General features: G+C 42.4%; 1 protein-coding gene across 17 annotated transcripts in view; it reads left to right on the top strand.

Moving 5' to 3' along the window:
• The window catches only part of thrb (thyroid hormone receptor beta), a 130,220-nt gene that overhangs the window by 99,539 nt on the left and 10,797 nt on the right, over positions 1-19,884 (top strand). For 10 of the 17 annotated variants that reach the window (XM_014142425.2, XM_014142421.2, XM_045693587.1 and 7 more), the window contains 5 exons: positions 12,847-12,947; positions 13,165-13,312; positions 14,979-15,184; positions 16,252-16,338; positions 18,927-19,073. In XM_014142425.2, the coding sequence (XP_013997900.2) occupies positions 12,847-12,947; positions 13,165-13,312; positions 14,979-15,184; positions 16,252-16,338; positions 18,927-19,073 (689 nt within the window). 17 annotated transcript variants of the gene reach the window in all.

The raw sequence follows: 19,884 nt of genomic DNA, 5'->3' as shown, positions 1-19,884 counted from the left end.
GGGAATATATTAGCGAAAAGCCTGCTTCGGCTTCCAGTATCGACAGGTGCTGAGGAACGAGGTTGAAGGCTCTCCCTGGAGTGTTGCTGTTGAGAACCTGGACGGACTTGACTGGACTGGACAACCAAGGTTGGGCCTTGGGGCATTACCACCAAGAGGATATACTGTATATACCCATATCCATAGATCCGCTGACCTTTCTGTGAGACCTCAGAAATACAACAGAAATAGCATAATTCATGTTTATCCTTGAATGTTTTAAGGCATGGGAACAACAGTCACCTCACCTCGGTGGATCAGATGGAGGTTCAACCCTAGCATTATCACTGGCAATGCCTGGGTCTGGAGGAACAATCATACTTGGTCCAAAAAATATCCTAATCTTTGGGTGAGTTTTAAGTAGATGTTTATGTTTAGAGGGAGATGTTCTTTTTTTCTTCATTTTTTTTATATATATATTTTTTATTCAGGAGAGATTTTAATTTAGTGAAAGAGCAATTCTATGCTGTTTATGAACAAATAGTATATCTACGGTGTGTGTGCATGGCATCTACGATTGAAATTATGCCTTTGCAATACCATATGTGATTGTTGAATGACTGTTGCTGTCTTGGTGTTTGGGGTTTTAGTGGTAAGCAGCCCGAGCTCTTTGAAGGGTCTGTAGAGTAGATGGAGTCGTCAGAAGAGTGGATGCAAAAAACTCTGCTCTCTGAAACGTTTACTACTCAGTAACAGTTATTTAGTACCATTGAGATGTTCATTTCATGGTGGTGCAACCCAGTAGACCAAATGAACAAATGAATGAACCTGTTATTTGATCAGTCAATTAAGTAATTGAATCTTGAAGGGTCTGTTTGAATTCATTACTATTGAAACATTGTGTTGAACAAATTCATTGAGTCGACATAGCTGAGCTATTTTTTTTAAGCGTTCTTTATCAATGTAATAACGTTGCATTAATGTTGTCAGTTGGTTGAATTCGTAAAAGTAATTAATGTACACAGCTTTGGTCTAATTTCAACCACAAATCAATAATAGGGTTTCAAGGTTTTGATTGAATTCATGTTTGATGGCAACTCAGGCAAACAAAACAGAATATAGATCAGACATCTTTTGTGTTTCTGTAAGAGTTATATAATGAATGATTATGTTATATACTTGGCAATATTGGTCCAGAAAGTATGCAATCCCAAAGGAAAGTTGATCAATGTGAAGTGTGTTTATGGTCTGTTTCAATTTGGTATAAAACTCAAATTCACTGTATGTTCTATGGTCACTTATCTTTTTTGTGTATAATGTATTTAAACTGTGTCTAAATGCCTCTTTCTGTTTCTGTCTCTATATGTTGTCTACTGCTAGCAGCACCATATTACCAAGGAAAATAAATGATGGTTATGTGTAAATGTACTTAGCGAATAAAGGTGATTCTGATTCTGATAATAGTAGGGTTGTGTAACGCCCTCAAACGTCAGGTTAAAAACAAGTTCTAGCTCTAAAGCAATCGATTCCTCAGATGAAGAAATAGTTACACTAGATACAAATAACATGAACAAAAAAGACAGATGGGAAACAACACCCCAAACTGCGAATAATACCCTTATCTAGAACAGATTGCAGAGTATTGACTGGAGTTATATTGTCTGATAGAGGACTCGAGACAGAAACTGTCAAGCGTCTAAGAAACACAAATGAGATTAAGGGCCACGGAGGACTTCACCTCATCAAAAGGTTAAACTGGTATCAAGGGCCACTTTAGGAGCAGATTTGCCTCAAAGGGCCTTACTTTTAGCAGCTGTTATGTGTTGATGGTGTTGCAGTCTTAGCCACAGTCGTCTGAGCCCACTCCGGTGGCGTGTCACTGGTTACGATAGGATGGCTGGTCACGTGGATACATATTTTTAGAAGTGTATTTTTTATGGATCCATTGGCTGCATCGGAAATGGCACCCTATTCCCCTATTGTCTCTGGTGAAATGTAGTGCACTAAAAAGGGAATACGGTGCCATTTGGGACACATCCACTGAGGTTAAGTGACTATAGTGCGCCTCTGTCTTTGTCTTGTAAACACACCTGTTCAGCATCTTCTTTGATTAATTAATTGATTGTTCAGAATTGCCTTATATGCGCTTTTATCTTTTGATTCATTAGTCTAGTAATGAAAATAAAGAAATTGTTATTTTGTTTGTAAATATGTGTGCATTTATGTAATAATTAATCTAAACGTATTTAAGGTTCAACACAAGGGATAATCAACCAGGGGCTATGCGTTCTCTGGAAAATTGTGAACAACGTGGACGATGTGTTCCATGACCCGCTAGTGGAACTTACCCTCCATAGAGTTGCATTATTTTCCAAAGAATGCATAGAGCCCCGAGTTGATTATCCCTTTTATACAATGTCTATAATTTAACACCATTTACCAGTAGAAATTTGTTCAACATCCACTGAAGTGGGTTACTAGATAGGTACAGTAGTTGCCTGGCTAACCAAACCATCAGTCCTAGCTTGCTATTATGAAAATCGAATTCACCAATGCCAATAATATTTTCAATTCGACTTCTGCTTTCAAAAGCAGCTCAAACAGAACATGTAAGAATGAACTATAGCCATTGAATTCTGCCGTGCAAATATACTGTGTGTTATAGGGAATTATGCAAAGGGTGGATCTAATCTTGGATGCTGATTGGTTAATTAAAACCGCATACCAGCTTGTGTCTATTCCATAAATTACCACCGGCTAAATCTATGACGTTGAAATGCCTATTTACTCTGTTCCATCTCACTGCGCAATCCACTGTCTCATCAGCCCAGCCAGGCAATTTATTTTAGACTAGCATTTGGTTTTCAAGGGTGGAGATTTGTATATAACTTGCTGTCTGTCTTTCAATATTCAATATTGAAATTGGATCTCCAGCTGTCCCATAGTAATGAACGTGTTGGGACGAGACAGACAGGCAGACATCTTTTCTCAGCCAGTCGAACTCATAAATCAGCTGGCATAATTTTTATGGATATATACAAAGAAATGTCAATAGAAAACAGGTAAAACTAAAGGAAATGCTGCTAGTTTGCAGTCTTGCAGCTTCAGTTTGAAGCGTTTGTGTTAGCTGTGTTGTTAGCTGTGTTGTTAGCTGTGTTGTTGGCGAGCTCCTCTCTGAACAACAGTGTCCTAACAACAGAGCACATGTTCTATGCCAGGTGAAATCGTGCCTCATTAGCTCATTGTTATGGATGTATCCAAATAAATGTCACTAGAAAACAGCTTAAACAAACGCAAATGCAGCTACTTTGCTGTTATTCTGGCTGCACTGTTTGACCTGACTGTAAGTTAACCGTAGTTGGCTATCAAGCAAGAGATAAGAACGTTGCCAGCCAGTATGGCAATGGAACATTTAGAACGAACCTATGGTCTCGCGTCCATAGATACAGGAAAAAAAAGACTTAACGACCAAGTCGCATCTCTGGCAACCGAACCGATAGAACGAACAACTAGCCGGCTTGGGTAGCAACCTTAGATTTGTGTCGGAGCTATATCTCGTGGAAGGATGAAATAGTATGAATAAATTAATCAAAATAAAGTTTTTATGAAAATATGCCAATCATTTATTAAATCTTAATAAGTACACTGAACAAAAATATAAACGCAACGTGCAAAAATTTCACAGATTTATTTTACTGTTAGAGTTCATTTAAAGAAAACAGTCAATTGAAATAAAGTCATTAGGCCCTATTCTATGGATTTCACATGACTGGTATCTGTTGGTCACAGATACCTTAAAAAAAAGGTAGGGGCGTGGATCAGAAAACCAGTCAGTATCTGGTGTGACCACCATTTGCCTCATGCAGCGCGACACATCTCCTTCGAATAGAGTTGATCAGGCTCTTGATTGTGGCCTGTGGAATGTTGTCCCACTCCTCTTCAATGGCTGTGCGAAGTTTCTGGATATTGGCGGGAACTGGAACACGCTGTCGTACACGTCGGTCCAGAGCATGCCAAACATGATCAATGGGTGACATGTCTGGTGAGTATGCAGTCTATGGAAGAACTGGGACATTTTCAGCTTCCAGGAATTGTGTACAGATCCTTGCGACATGGGGCCATGCATTTTCATTCTGAAACATGAATGGCGGTGGATGAATAGCACGACAATGGGCCTCAGGATCTCATCAGGGTATCTCTGTACATTCAAATTGCCATCGATAAAATGCAATTGTGTTCGTTGTCCGTAGCTTATGCCTGCCAATACCATAACCATACCGCCACCATGGGGCACTCTGTTCACAACGTTGACATCAGCAAACCACTCTCCCACAAAACGCCATACACGCTGTCTGCCATCAGTTTAAACCGGGATTCATCCGTGAAGAGCACACTTTTCCAGCTTGCCAGTGGCCATCAAAGGTGAGCATTTTCCCACTGAATTCGGTTATGACACTGATCTGCAGTCAGATCAAGACCCTGGTGAGGACTACGAGCATGTAGATGAGCTTCCCTGAGACTGTTTCTGACAGTTCGTGCAGAAAATCTTTGGTTGTGCACATCATCAGCTGTCCAGGTGTCTGGTCCCAGATGATCCTGCAGGTGAAGAAGCCAGATGTGGAGGTCCTGGGCTGGCATGGTTACACGCGGTCTGTGGTTATAAGACCGTTTGGAAGTACTGCCAAATTCTCTAAAATGACTCTTGTGGTAGAAAAATTATCATTCAATACTCTGGCAACAGCTCTGGTGGACATTCCTGCAGTCCCTCAAGACATCTGTGGCATTGTGTTGTGTGACAAAACTGCACATTTTTGAGTGGCCTTTTACGGTCCCCAACACAAAGTGCACCTGTGTAATGATCATGCTGTTTAATCAGCTTCTTGACATCCCACACCTGTCAGGTGGATAGTATAAGGGCACAGGGTGAGATGCAGATGCAGACACGGGAGGCAGATGGTTCGACTCTCTATTTATTATAATCCAAGGAGCAGGCAAGAGAATGGTTGTGGACAGGCAAATTATCATTACAAGGTCAGAGTCCAGGAGGTACAGGGTGGCAGGTAGGCTCGAGGTCCGGACAGGCGGTATGGTCAGGCATGCGGGTTCAGAGTAGAGGTAGGCAGTGGTCAAAACCAGGAGGACTAGGAAAAACACAGAGAAAAGGGAAAAAACAGGAGCACGGAAAAACACGCTGGTTGACAAGACAAGACGAACTGGCAACAGACAAAGAGGGAACACAAGAATAAATACCCAGGGACTAATGAGGAAAACAGGTGAAACCTGGAGGGTGGGTGGCGACAATAACTAAAACAGATCAGGGTGTGACATTACCCCCCCTCTAGGGACGCCACCTGGCGTCCTACCTGGGCGCATACTGGGGTGTCGGCGGTGAGGGCCGGGTCCAGAATGTCTTTAGCGGGAACCCAGCACCTCTCCTTCGGGCCATAACCCTCACAGTTAACCAGGTACTGGAAACCCCTGCCCCGTGGTCGAACCCTCAGGAGGCGTTTCACCGTGTACGCTGGCTGGCCATCGATGACATGGGGGGAGGGATAGGCCTAGACACAGAAGACAGAGAACTGTGAGACAAGGGCTTAATCCTGGACACATGACAAGTAGGGTGAACACGGAGGGTACGGGGCTACAGCAGGCGGACAGCAGTGGGACTAAGGACTCTAGAAATGGGGAAAGGACCAATGAAACAGGGGGAAAGTTTGCGGGATTCCAGCCGGAGGGGCAGGTCCCGAGTGGACAACCATACCCTCTGCCCGATACGATAGCGGGGAGCCGGAGTCTGGTGGTGATCCGCTTGTCGACGATACCTGGAGGTGGTCTTGAGAAGCGCCGCCCGAGCTCTTTTCCAGGTACGTCGACAGCGGCGGACGAACATCTGAGCTGAAGGTATGTTGACCTCAACTTCTTGCACTGGGAAGAGTGGAGGCTGCTACCCCATGGAGCATTTGAAGGGGGAGAGTCCAGTGGCCGAGCAGGGGAGAGTGTTCCTGGCATATTCCACCCAGACCAGTTGCTGACTCCAGGTGGTGGGGTTACTGGCAACGAGACACCAGAGTGCCGTCTCCATGTCTTGATTAGCTTGCTCCGACTGGTCATTGGATTGGGGATGAAACCCGGAGGACAGGCTGGCCGACGACCTGATAAGGGTGCATAATGCCTTCCAGAATCGGGACGAAAGCTGAGGACCCCGATCTGAGTCAATGTCGACCGGGAGTCCATGGATTCAGAAGATGTGCTGCACCATGAGCTGGGCCGTCTCCTTGGCTGTAGGAAGAGGGATGAAATGGGCAGCCTTGGAGAACCTGTCAACCACTGTCAGGATGGTGGTGTTGCCATCTGACGGAGGAAGTCCAGTGACAAAATCCATGGAAATATGGGACCAGGGCCGATGAGGAACGGGGAGTGGCTGAAGGAGGCCAGACGGAGCTTGCCGCGGAGTCTTGCTTTGAGCACAAACCATGCATGCAGCGACGAAGGCCGAGACATCAGGAGCCATGGTGGGCCACCAGAAGCGTTTTCGGAGGAAAGCCAGGGTATGACGAGCACCAGGATGACAGGTAAGCCTGGAGGAGTGAGCCCATTCCAGGACTTGAGACCGGGCCAAATCAGGAACGAACATCCAGTTAGCCGCCCCCCGTGGACGTTGTGCTTTATGGACCAGAGCCTCAATAGCCCAGACAACCGACGCCGCCAAACATGAGGCAGGGAGGATGGTCTCTGATTCGGGGGGGGGTGGGGGGCAGCGGGAAAGGGCGTCCGGCTTCACATTTTTGAACCCTGGGCGGTAGGAGATGGTGAAATTGAACCCGGTAAATAACAGGGCCCAACGGACTTGGCAGTGCGGAGGTATTCTAAATTCTTATGGTCCGTCAATACCAAAAATTGATGTTCCGCCCCTTCCAGCCAGTACCTCCACTCCTCCAGAGCCATCTTAACTGCTAGGAGTTCCCTGTTCCCAACGTCATAGTTCCTCTCCGTAGAGTTGAGATGATGGGACATGACGGCACAGGGATGAAGCTTTTGGTCCTGGACGGATCGCTGGGAAAGGACGGCCCCTACTCGCACGTCAGAAGTGTCAACCTCCACCACAAACTGACAGGTCGGATCCGGATGGATGAGGATGGGGGCAGTAGTGAATCGTTGCTTCAGATCCACAAAAGCCTTCTCCGCTGCTGGGGACCATGTGAACGGTTCCTTGGGAGAGGCGAGTGCAGAGAGGGGAGCCGCCAGATTGCTGTAGCCCCGAATAAAACAGTGGTAAAAATGAGCAAACCCCAGAAACCATTGTAGCTGCACCCTGGACGTGGGTTGGGGCCAATCCATCACCACTCTCACTTTTTCCAGATCCATCTGAACATTCCCTTCAGAAATGATGTATCCCAGAAAAGAGGTGGTGGAACTCGCACTTCTCCGCTTTGACAATCAACTGATTCTCCAGGAGGCGCTGAAGGACTTGTCGAACATGGAGAACGTGTTCTTGGGAAGAATGGGAGAAAACCAGGATGTCATCGAGGTAGACAAAACAAAACGATTCAACATGTCCCGGAGCACATCGTTGACCAGGGCCTGGAAGACAGCGGGAGCGTTGGTGAGTCCAAACGGCATGACCAGGTACTCGTAGTGTCCACTGGCTGTATTGAAAGTCATCTTCCACTCGTCTCTTTTGCGTATTCGAACAAGGTGGTAGGCATTCCGGAGGTCCAGTTTGAAAAGATGGTAGCCCCCTGGAGAGGTTCGACAGCTGAGGAGAGGAGTTGTAGCGGGTACTGATTCTTGATTGTGATGTCATTGAGGCCCCGGTAATCAATACATGGATGCAGGGTCTTGTCCTTCTTTCCCACAAAGAAGAACCCTGTGCCGGCATGAGAGGCAGAAAGGCGAATGCTCCCAGCAGCCAGAGTCCTCTATGCACTTGGTCTCAGGGCCAGACAGGGGATATAGCCGGCCTCGAGGCGGTGTGGTGCCCGGGAGGAGGTCAATAGCACAATCGTAAGGACGTTGTGGAGGAAGGGAGGTAGCACGAGCCTTGCTGAAAACCTCCAGGAGGTCATGATACTCTGTGGGAACGGCAGAGTGATCCGAGGCCATACTTAATCCTGGGGGCAGACGTTCCAGGGAAGCTGCGCCGCCTTTAGGCAGTGTGAATGGCAGAATGGACTCCAACACAGGATTGAACCCATGGGTGGTCCTTGGTCCATGAAATATGGGACCAACACTTTACATGTTGCATTTATATTTTAGTTTAGTATATTTATGATTGGCACATAGCCAGGTGAAATATTTGACTATTTACCTTACATCCAGCCCTGTTATGTTTTTTCCATTTTGTCTATAATAATAATTATAAAATAAATAAAAAATATCGCTAGAATCCTCTACATTTAAATAACTGTTTACTTAATAGCTATCAATAAGAGCATGGCAATTGGTTTAAACATTTATTAGAATATCTAGAAAAAGTATACCTAATTAAGTATTGAATTCGGATATCAGTGCCACTTCGAAATAGAGGCTGCCAAAATAAAATAAAGGAAACACCAACATCGTGTCTTAATAGGGCGTTGGGCCACCACGAGCCAGAACAGCTTCAATGCACCTTGGCATAGATACTACAAGTGTCTGGAACTCTATTGGAGTGATGTGCCACCGTTCTTCCATGAGAAATTCCATAATTTGGTGTTTTGTTGATGGTGGTGGAAAAAGCTATCTCAGGCAACGCTCCAGAATCTCCCATATGTGTTCTATTGGGTTGAGATCTGGTGACTGAGATGGCCATGGAGAATGGTTTACATCGTTTTCAGAGTGAATACGTACCATTCAGTGACCACTCGTGCCCTGTGGATAGGGGCATTGTCATCCTATGGGCATAGCTATGGTAGCCAAAATAATGGCCTGCCCACATGACCCTAAGCAAGAAGGGATGTTAATTGCTTAATTAACTCAGGAATTAACTCAGGAACCAGGAAACACAAATGGTGACAATGTGAACCGCAGGTGAACCGCAGGTGAAACGCAGGTGAACTGCAGAATAACAAAGAGCTCTCTGTATTCCTACTTTATATGCTATTGGTATTTTGTAGGGCAGGATGCTTGGTGGTCATTGATCAACTAATGTTAATCAATTTAGGTTTTTGTTTTTTGAGTGACTTGTTTGGACTGAATTGATATCAAATATATTTCTTCTCTACATTTGAAATCCCTAAAATATAGCTCTTATTTTTCACATGTAGACCTCTAGTAATTATTTGGCCACTAGACTTTAAAAAAAAACATTTCAAGTGTTAAGCTGAATAATATAAAAATGGTAAAACGCTACATGAAACTCTGATATCGTTATGTGGACATTGTTATTATGACTTTAATATTATTTTGGAAATGTAAGTTATGTTTTCAACTTAAGATTTCTAAGATGTTTCTGGTTAGGGTTGATGATTTGGGTGTGTTACTCGATGCTATTATAAAATTGTTCAGTTTTCAATCTTTTTTTTTTACTAACGTGTGTCGTCTTTTAAGGCACATTGACCTAAAATCTAAATAACTAAATATGATAAAGAAAATCACCTGGCAACATTTGGTGTGTTTCAGTTCTCATAAAAAGTAGCCTTTGTTTGTCTACACACAATCATATGTTAGCAAGAAAATAACCTTAAGTGTGATCAAGCATATGTTTGTACTTAGTTAGTCCATCATGATTGTTCAATTAGAACATATCAGTACTGCCTTCCCCTCTGCCATAAGGCCTATCCTGTGAACCATAATCAATACCATAATCAATATGGCTGAACGTCTGAAAATGAACATCAAGCTGGTTTGGCACTTGGCGCCTCCCGTTGAAATTCAACTTGATCAAGCTATATCAGAGAATAAATCGTTTTTGTTTCTTTCTCATATTCTGACTCAAAAGAAAGTAATATGCAATCAACACCAGAAGATGTGATCATTTTCTATGGATCTTGAACCATTGAACTTAGCTACTCTGATATTAGCATTCTAATACACTTGTTAAAGGTTATTGCTAGATTATAATCAGTAATTCACGTGAAAAGTGGTATGCAGGTGTTTCTAATAAATTATAGGCGTTTCTGACGTACACTGAGAAAGTTGTTTTTAGCTGGGTTGTGTTGTCCATCGTGGATTACAGTGGTGAAAATCCTGGCATAAATTAACCCTTTTGAATTAACTATTCTATTCTAGTCTGAAGTGAAGTCTAAGTTTGACTTTACTACCAGTGAAAGGTTTGTTGAAGTGGGATTAATGTTAATTGATGTTTGTTCAACAAAGACAGGTTTTCTGAGTTTATGCGTGACATAAATCACTTAAATAGGCCTAAGAAGGCTAAACCGGATTATTCCAAGGTTTGAACTGTAATGTGAATGATATTGTTGATCATCCGGATCTAATTGTCAAATTGAATTGACTCATCAGGTGTTGACGAATAAACCAAACCTCTACCGAGACTGTCAGCTACTTCTTATTCATACAGAAAAGTATTTCAGATGACTTTTCTTTTGTTATTTTGTTGTCTTTGTTTGTTGTTAACTTCCGCCAGCGGCACGGCACCACCATATGTGTATGACTAGGTGGTGGTGGTGGTGGTGGTGGTTGGTGAGACACATCACATCACTCAAGGCTTTAATCTGCGAGAACATCACCATTTTGTTGCTGTCTTTCTGTTCCACTTCTAGGATTGACAGAGTCAGATTAGAAACCCCATGTCGTCATAAAGCTCCTGCCCCATTCGGCTGAGAGGGCACTGTGTTTTGGGGTGGGGCAGGGCGAGGACGGGCGGGGCAGGTGTTGTACTGTAGGGGTGGGCCAAGGACTCAGTATATAAGACTATTAATCGTTTAATTATTCATTTAGACTACTTGAACTTAATGCTGAATTAATCACGCTTAGTGCTGAATTGATACGTAACATTGTCTCCAGTCTGCTTTTTTTCTTATTTTTTGTTGCCTTCGTCAGCCTTTTGTATGAGCCTACCTGCCTTCGGTGCAGTCGCTGGCCATCATGAATTACTGTATGCCTGACATGTATGAGATGCCTCATGGCGTGGGCGGTGGCTACCCGATGCAGGGCGGTGGGGAGTACTGCATGTATGGAGGTGATGGTCCCGGGGGGTACGGGCACTGTGAGCCCCAGCCCATGCACCAGATCCACCCTCCCTGCATGGAGCAGGCTTGGCCCCCCAGCCAGCCCTACGCCTGCTCCTACCCAGGACCCAACCCCGTGTTCAAAAGTGAATACTGCAACATGGAAGTGCCTCTCAGCCACTACAACCACCAGCCCGACTACTATTCTGAGGGGAAGCCTGACTTCTCCCACATGCAGTGGATGCAAGAGGTTAACAAGAAAGGTAGGGAATTGGGACTAGCGCTTATGGTAGTACAAGCTGGAAGGAACTAGGGATAGTGTGATGGCATGACAAGCTGAAAGGTAGGGACTAACCCGGTGGTGTGATGGGGTGACGGCCTGACAGCTTGTGTTGGAGTGCAGTTGTAGAGACGTGTGACAGGTGCACAAATATCTCCTTTTGATTGACTACATCTGACCTGATATTGTTGTATTGTATGTAGTGTGTAACAGTATTTGATGTATACTAGTCTAGTTTGGCTTGAACAGTGCTTTATCTCATTGCAAACCGTTGCGGTGTTGAACCTTGCTCGTATGTGTATATATAATATCGTAATGACTCTTGATACACTATAATCGTAGTGATTCTGATACTATATGATTATTACTACCGAAACACTGAGGTCTGTGAGTTTATCAGTTGGTAAGTCAAACCATTACCACAGTTTGTAGTTATGTTGAACTACATATTCACTTTCAAACTCTTGAAGTTTAAAGGCAAATTCAGGCCACCAACATATTATGAGTCCATGGACTTTGAAAAGTTGTTGACAAACGTATGAACTGACTGTCAGCATGTTTCTGCGTTTGATTGTCCTGAACAGTGTTCTTAGCGTCTGTCATAATGGTTTACTACGGGTGGATAGTAATTGTCTTGGCGACCTGAGCTCCTTCGATCAGGCTTTAGTTTGGACTAATTGCAGTAAATCCAAGTCGACCTAAGGTGTCATACCGTGCCAGAACTGACTCGGAGCCAAAGGACCTGTTGCATTTTGTGGTGTGTGTGTGTGTGTGTGTGTGTGTGTGTGTGTGTGTGTGTGTGTGTGTGTGTGTGTGTGTGTGTGTGTGTGTGTGTGTGTGTGTGTGTGTGTGTGTGTGGTGTGTGTGTGTGTGTGTGGTGTGTGTGTGTGTGTGTGTGTGTGTGTGTGTGTGTGTGTGTGTGTGTGTGTGTGTATTGATTGCTGGTGCAGGGAGAAGGCCTACAGAAAGGGTAACAGAAGGCTGGAGCGTGCCGGTTGATGACTTGGCCCTGACTTCCCTCGACTAGTATTGATCATTTATTGACCTCTACCCCTCCTACCCCCCACCTGCGTTCACCCTGCTCGTGTGTCCGGGCTGGATCACCTCCCTCACTAATCCTACCTTGTTAACGCTGCTTCTTAACTTGTTAATGCTACACACTTTAGGCCTTTTTGGAGAACTTTGTGTTGAAATGAATGATGTCAATCTTAAATACATCTGTTGGAATTCACATCTTTGTTTCTAAGTTGCTTTGTCTAAAAATATCATGTTCAGTGGTCTGCTTGTGGTCAGACAGTAGTAAATGAATACTTTATTATCTCATACGGGACATTTTCTCTGCCAACGATACAGGCATTCCTGACATACGGAATTGGTTGTTTCTTAATGCTGTTTGTATCCATGAAATTGTGTCCCTGTTAACGGATCATCACTGGCCTATATGGTGTGTTTACATTTCATATCTTTCTCTTCTGTTAGGGTACATCCCTAGTTACCTGGACAAGGACGAGTTATGTGTGGTGTGTGGGGACAAAGCTACAGGATATCACTATCGCTGTATCACCTGTGAAGGATGCAAGGTAATACCAACACTGGACATATGTAATAATACCAACACTTAACTCCCTGACATGGTTTCACTAGTATCAATTAAAAAGGAGAAATTCAGTTAATGGGAAGAGATGATAATTCAATTCAAATAAATATTCCATTACCACTGCCACCAACCTGAACTTAGACAGATAGAATGTTGCAGATCATTGTGTTTGAAACATTCCTTTTATCTTTTTTCCAAAGGGTTTCTTCCGGCGGACGATCCAGAAGAACCTGAACCCAACGTACGCGTGTAAGTACGAGGCGAAGTGCATCATCGATAAGGTGACCAGGAACCAGTGCCAGGAATGTCGCTTCAAGAAGTGCATCGCTGTCGGCATGGCAACAGACTGTAAGTAGTATTCTGCTTAGTTGAGATCCCCAGAATAACTTTTTATAGAGGATGTTCCCTCTTCACTACCACTCCAATCGCAGCAAAATAAAAATAACAAATTAAATAACTAGCACTACTTCTGATTGCTCAAAATATGTGTCTATATATTCACTCCAATCTACCTGAGAGATCTGTTTACTGAACTTTATGACTGTGCCTGGCCTGCCAGGTGGCTCATCACGGAGAGCTGCTTAACCTGTCTATTTCAGAGTACAGAGATAGGGTTAACTAATGTCATGACTCCTCATAACAGATACAGACTGCCAACCAACCTCATTGTTAAATGTTACTCTTTACAAGTACTCTAAAAAGCTAATACATTCTTAGATCCAAAAAAGTCCTCTTTTTATTGTGCAATGTCTATCATTTGTATCATGTTTTCTCTGTTTTTACTTGAATTTGTATTATTATTTATTTATTTATTGACAGTCTTTTTTTAATGACGGATATGATGAGAATATCAGTGTAAATATCAGAGGCAGAGTGCATATGTTTTAAATTGTATCTTGTATGTATTGTAAATTGTATGGGGCCATACAGAAGATGGCCGTGGTTGGAGAAACCACCACGTCGTTGTGAAGTGGTACGATAACCGCTCAGTGACCCTTCTGAGTGATTACACAGGAGCCCACCCAGTCACCGAGGTTGACATGTGGGATCGCAAGCCAAAGATGATCACCAAAGTCCCCTGCCCTGCAGTGGTGAAAGAATACAACAAGGATATGGGTGGGGTGGGTCTGCTTGACTCACTGATTGCACTGTACCAGAACAAAATCAGATCAAAGAAGTGGTTTCACTGGCTGGTGTTCCACTTCCTGGATATGATCATCGTGACCACCTGGCTGCTCTACCGAAGAGATTGTGAAGGCACTGGCATGACAAAGAAGGAACAAATTAAGCTGTATACCTTCAAGTCATACATCGCTGAAGGCCTATGCAAAGCATTTCGCTACACTCGCATTAACATCTGCCAACCACTTGTATGTGACCAATAAAATTTGATTTGAAAAGTGGAAAGAGTCTGGAGCTCAAGAAAGGTCGTCCCAGTTCCACAATTGCTGGTGAGTATGAGGAGAAGAGGAGAAAAGGACCCGCTGCTCTAATTCCGGTCTCTGATGTGCTACTGGATGCTACAGCCCACTGGATGATTATGGCTGAAAAGAAGGGGAGATGCAAGGTACCAGGATGCACAGGTACACCAAAAGCCAAGTGCCAGAAATGTGATGTCCACCTCTGTTTCACTTCCACCAGCAACTGCTTCCTGAGGTTCCACACAGAATAGGAAATCAGAGTGTGCTTTGTCAAAAAGAGACACATTTTATGATGGATATATTATCAGGGACCCCCAAGCTCCCAAAAAATGGGGTGAAATATCTCTCCCCCCCAAAATAAAAATTCATGCCATAGAGGGTTAAACTGTTTTATTGTTCGCAGGTATGGCCCCTATGTGTTTTAAATTGTGGACTTACTCTCTCGCTTCTTTTTCGCTTGATACTTGACAAAACCCCACCCTTCCTCCCTCTTAATCCCCTCCTCATTCGTGACTCCTTGCCCCCCTCTTTGACCCTCCCTTGCCCTACCACTTCACCCTTCCTCCCGATCCCTCCTCCTCCTCCCCTCCCAGTGGTGCTGGACGACAGCAAGCGGCTCGCCAAGCGGAAGTTGATCGAGGAGAACCGTGAGCGGCGGCGGAAGGAGGAGCTCCAGAAGACGGTGTGGGACCGGCCTGAGCCGTCCCAGGAGGAGTGGGACCTGATCCGCATGGTCACCGAGGCCCACATGTCAACTAACGCCCAGGGCAACCACTGGAAACAGAAACGCAAGTTCTTGGTGAGACGTCTCCTCCGTGACTGACAGCGTCTAACCAACCATGTCTGTTCTGTGAAACATTCCCAGTTCCCACAATCCCTCTCTTGTCCCCTTCCCTACCTCCCATCCCATCCCCAACCCACCACTGTTCCCAATGTTAATATGTCCATGTTTTTTGTATCTCCTTGTAGAATGGGGAGAATTAGCTGGACGCTGGAGAAAGTGTGTTCTTCAACGCAGCAGACACTAACTTAAAACGGAACAATCCATTCCTCTTGTTTTCTTCTTTCTCTCCCCTTTAAAGCAGTGTTCTTTAATCATCTAAACAAATACTAAAAACAAATAACTGTTATCTCGCGCTTTCTTTCTCTTTCACTCTCTCTGTGTAGTGTAGTACTTACCTTATAATTTCACTCCTCACATTTTAACCAATTTATTTTATTTTCCATAAAGTCTAATCGTCCTCTGCAGATTGAAGTCTGTCTCAGTTTCTTTGACTCTTTCCTGGAGTATCCATGTAGAGGTTACAAGGCCTCGGCTGTAGACTGTTGAGAGGCTACATGCACAGAAAGATGTAATTGTAATTTATTTAATTGAATTGTCATTTATTTGATGTTTTTAATTAGTAATAGTTCCAGATTCAGCTAAACAGCTAATTTTCATCCGTAGTCCCTGTGCAGGATATATTGTTATATAGTATTATATTAGTATTGTAGTATTAAATGATGCTATATTATCATAATGTAGGTCAGCTTTGATAAACTTATTTGTGAGCGTTGACATACATCAGTATGATTTTGATCTGAAAAATAAATAAATAAAAAAGTTTGAACGAAATTGGAACCTGAATACCTATAATTAAATATCAGTTTATAAGTATAAAACAGATGCTTCAGCCTGAGCCTAAATCTTGTCATGGAAACTCCACTTTGCATTTTGTGTACTACTCACCTGTTTTCTCTCTCCGCACTTACTTGTCTGTCATCTACCTTTCCTCAGTTTAATTAAACTTTTTTTTTTTTTTTAGTTGGCTTGACACGGGTTCCTCATTGAAACGTTCTTCACAATCTCTGTTGATTGTCCAACAGGTCGAGGAAGCAATGCTACTTAATGAAATAACATGTAATTTATTCTATACTTCTGACCAGAGTGCAGTGGGGGTGAAGGAAACCAAGGTAAGAACTAATAGACAAAATATAATACTGAGTTTAAATACTATAAAAACGCTTTTCAAATCGCACCTGCTATAGCTAGCTATTATATTATGGGCTAGTGTTAAAATACAGTGCTGTATATGAGTCATTCAAATTGGGGTTTGAAAAAAATATCTAATTTGGATCCTATTTTTAGACATATCTACTACTCACACACTTTTTGTATTGCATATTTTAAATTGTTTCCTGAATTCCTTACCAGGCACTAAATGATTCACTACCGAAACAGTGAAAAGGTTTCTGTTAAGGGAGAACCGTGTACGGTATTGATCATTTTGATTAACCTTCTATTACAGATTAATTTGAGAAATGTTATTCAAAATGTGGAATATAGTAAAAAGAGGATTTTTAACTTGACTTTCAAAACATTTACATTTAATTTAGAGGAACATTTCACCATCAATGTCAGGCTCTGACCAATGGACTGACCAATGGACTGAGCCTGTATTCACAGACCAAGCTTTACGCACACTGTGGCTGCATTTACACAGGCAGCTCAATTCTGATATTTTTTTTACTAATTGTTTTTTTGACCAATCAGATCACCTCTGAAAAAGATCTGATGTGATTGGTCAAAAGACCAATTAATGGAAAATATATCAGAATTGGGAAGCCTGTGTAAATGCAGCCTATGTCGTACACACTTTGGCTGATTTGGACATGTCGTTGTGTAACTTTTTGGGGGGGAGGGATTAGGCTGAGGAACTTGTCCACTGTATACCATATTGTAGCAACCTTAACCCAACATTTAGACCTCTTGGCATAACGTTTAAGATATTGGCTTGATAGTCACTGGAGCTGGGTTCGAGTCCCGGTCTGGGTTACCCCGAACGGTTGCTAGATTGAATCCCAGAGCTGACAAGGTAAAAATCTGTTGTTCTGCCCCTGAACAAGGCAGTTAACCCACTGTTCCCCAGTAGGCCGTCATTGTAAATAAGAATTTGTTCTTAACTGACTTGCCTAGTTAAATAAAGGTTAAATGAAATACCCCCCGAATTCACTACAATATCATGTCATCCATTTAAAGACAAAAGAAGCGGTTTTATCTAATGCAGTGCATTACTTTGACTTCCAGGGTTTATGTGTTTAATGTAGATGATCATATCAATGTTTTTTTCAAGAGATGTGAAGGAATACAATGGATTAACAATCAAGTGTCAATTACCAAAACAATGATGTCAATACCAAAACGAAGCAAATTGTTTCGGTTGTGGCAGTTTCAGTTTTGACCATTTAAATGTATTTTGGACTTTAATTCATCCCCATAGCTACCATATGGCTAGTTAGCTATCTTTTAGACATCCAAAAAACATATATATATTATTGACACATCATGGGGCCATGATGGAGAGGGATGCAATCCCATTTCATGGTTATAATTGTAGGGATGTGGCTTAAAAGGCCCGTTCATTCTACAGTCTGTGTTTCAGTCGTGACACACAGTACAATGTGGGGAAATCATTTTTCAGAGAAAGATATTTTTTTAAATAGATTAATTAGAGCAGTATCTTTCAATTTAATAATAAAACAACTCAATATGTTCTAGTGAAATAATAGTGTTAAAAATATTACAAAAATCATGTATGACTTTATTTTCAAACATGCATTTTAGGAATCAGTGTGTGGAACATCCACCTCAATAGACATGGGTATATAAACCATGATTTTGTACTATATTAATTGAACAATGTGTGTGTTATTGCCTTGGCATGAATTAAAATAGATCATTATGTTAATAAATGTCCTAGGTTTGAAGAGTTTCTGCTAAAAAAGAAACATTTTTTTGACTGGGGACAGCAATTTGAACCACTTCTCTAAAATGCCCCATATAGCTTTAAGTGCTGTGTATACAATATGTAGCTAGTTCTCCGCAAGCTGTGACAGTTGAAAGGCATACAGGGGAGAAGGACTCTTAAAGGGATAATGTTATTATTATTATTAATTAGTGATTTAAAGCCAAAGCAACAGAATCTTGGGGGTGCTGTACACAGTGCTTTGTCCTCTGCTACTCAACTCAATCTGGGCTCTTTGCTTATGCACTTGCTCTACTCTCTATCGCTCTTATGTCACTTCTGGTCAGAAGGCAAGTAGTTGAATATGTTATAATAATAACAATAATAATACCGTATCAGTGGATAACCCTAGTCAAAGACTCTGCCAACTGAGTACGAGAAAATGAATGGCTTGCACTTTGCACTTTCCCTCCTTTTTAAGTTTCCCTCCGCCTTTCCTCCTTGTCCCTCTTGAACAATGGTCACAGTGGAAACGCCATCCACTTTGTTTTCGTGTTATGCTGTTATAATCGTTGACCTGTCTCACGCTTATTGGAAAAAGAGGAGAACGTGTTGTGTGTGGTCTGTCTATCTTTCTAGCTGCATCTGAGTTATCACCGTCCTCCCTAGATAGTATACTACTTTTGACCAGTGCCCTATGTTAAAAAAGTACTGCACTATATAGGGTGCACTCTGTCTTGTGGTCTTTTAGCAGTCTGTCCCTGTCTAGCCCTGTTGAACGTACCTACATCCTCCCTCTTCTTTTTGTCGTTTCAGCCCGAGGACATTGGTCAAGCGCCGGTCATAAATGCACCTGAAGGGAGCAAAGTGGACATAGAAGCCTTCAGTCAGTTTACAAAAATTATCACCCCCGCCATTACCCGAGTGGTGGACTTTGCCAAAAAGCTGCCTATGTTCTGTGAGGTACGTAAGCAAGGTTGTTTTACTTTATTGAAACTAAAATAAAAAATGTAATTCTTATCAAGCTATATATATTTTTTTGGGGGGGATGTGCTTCATATTTTTGTTCTCTTTATATGATTGAATTCCTAATTATTTATTATTGAGGATGGTAATAAAGACATTGTGTCACGGGTGTCGTAGGGTGTAGACCAAAACACAGCGGGAAAATGTACACTCATCTTCTTTTTATTACTGAAGAAGGAAAAACACAAACAACCTATACAAAAACAAACGAACTAGACAGTCTCGTCAGGCACACAGCAAACCAAGAAACAATCTCCCACAATTCCCAAAACAAACACACTCCTAAATATAGGACCTTCAATCAGAGGCAACGATAGACAGCTGCCTCCAATTGAAGGCCCCAATCCCCATACCTAAACATAGAAATACAATACCCTAGCACAGACATAGAACTAACAACATAGAACTAACCAAAAAACACCGGACTAATAAATCAAATACCCCTCTACATGAACACATACTCAAACACACCCTGAACCACATAAAGCAAATACCTCCTGCCACGTCCTGACCAAACTAATAAAAACAAATAACCCCTTTACTGGTCAGGACGTGACACATTGGTTATAAAACACTAACTTAAACAGAAACAAAAAGTAAAAAAAAAAATACATCAATAGCATAAGCAATTTCACTAAAATAAAAAATAAAATGAGAGAAAATTTTCAAACTAAAAATGTAAAATGAATTAAATATTTTGTTAATAGTTAAATATACATTTTGTGAATTATGTTCTTGTTTAGAGCTA

This window comes from Salmo salar, chromosome ssa14 (genome assembly GCF_905237065.1).
Source record: "Salmo salar chromosome ssa14, Ssal_v3.1, whole genome shotgun sequence".
NCBI lineage: Eukaryota > Metazoa > Chordata > Actinopteri > Salmoniformes > Salmonidae > Salmo > Salmo salar.
This window is presented reverse-complemented; position numbering and strand designations above follow the sequence as displayed.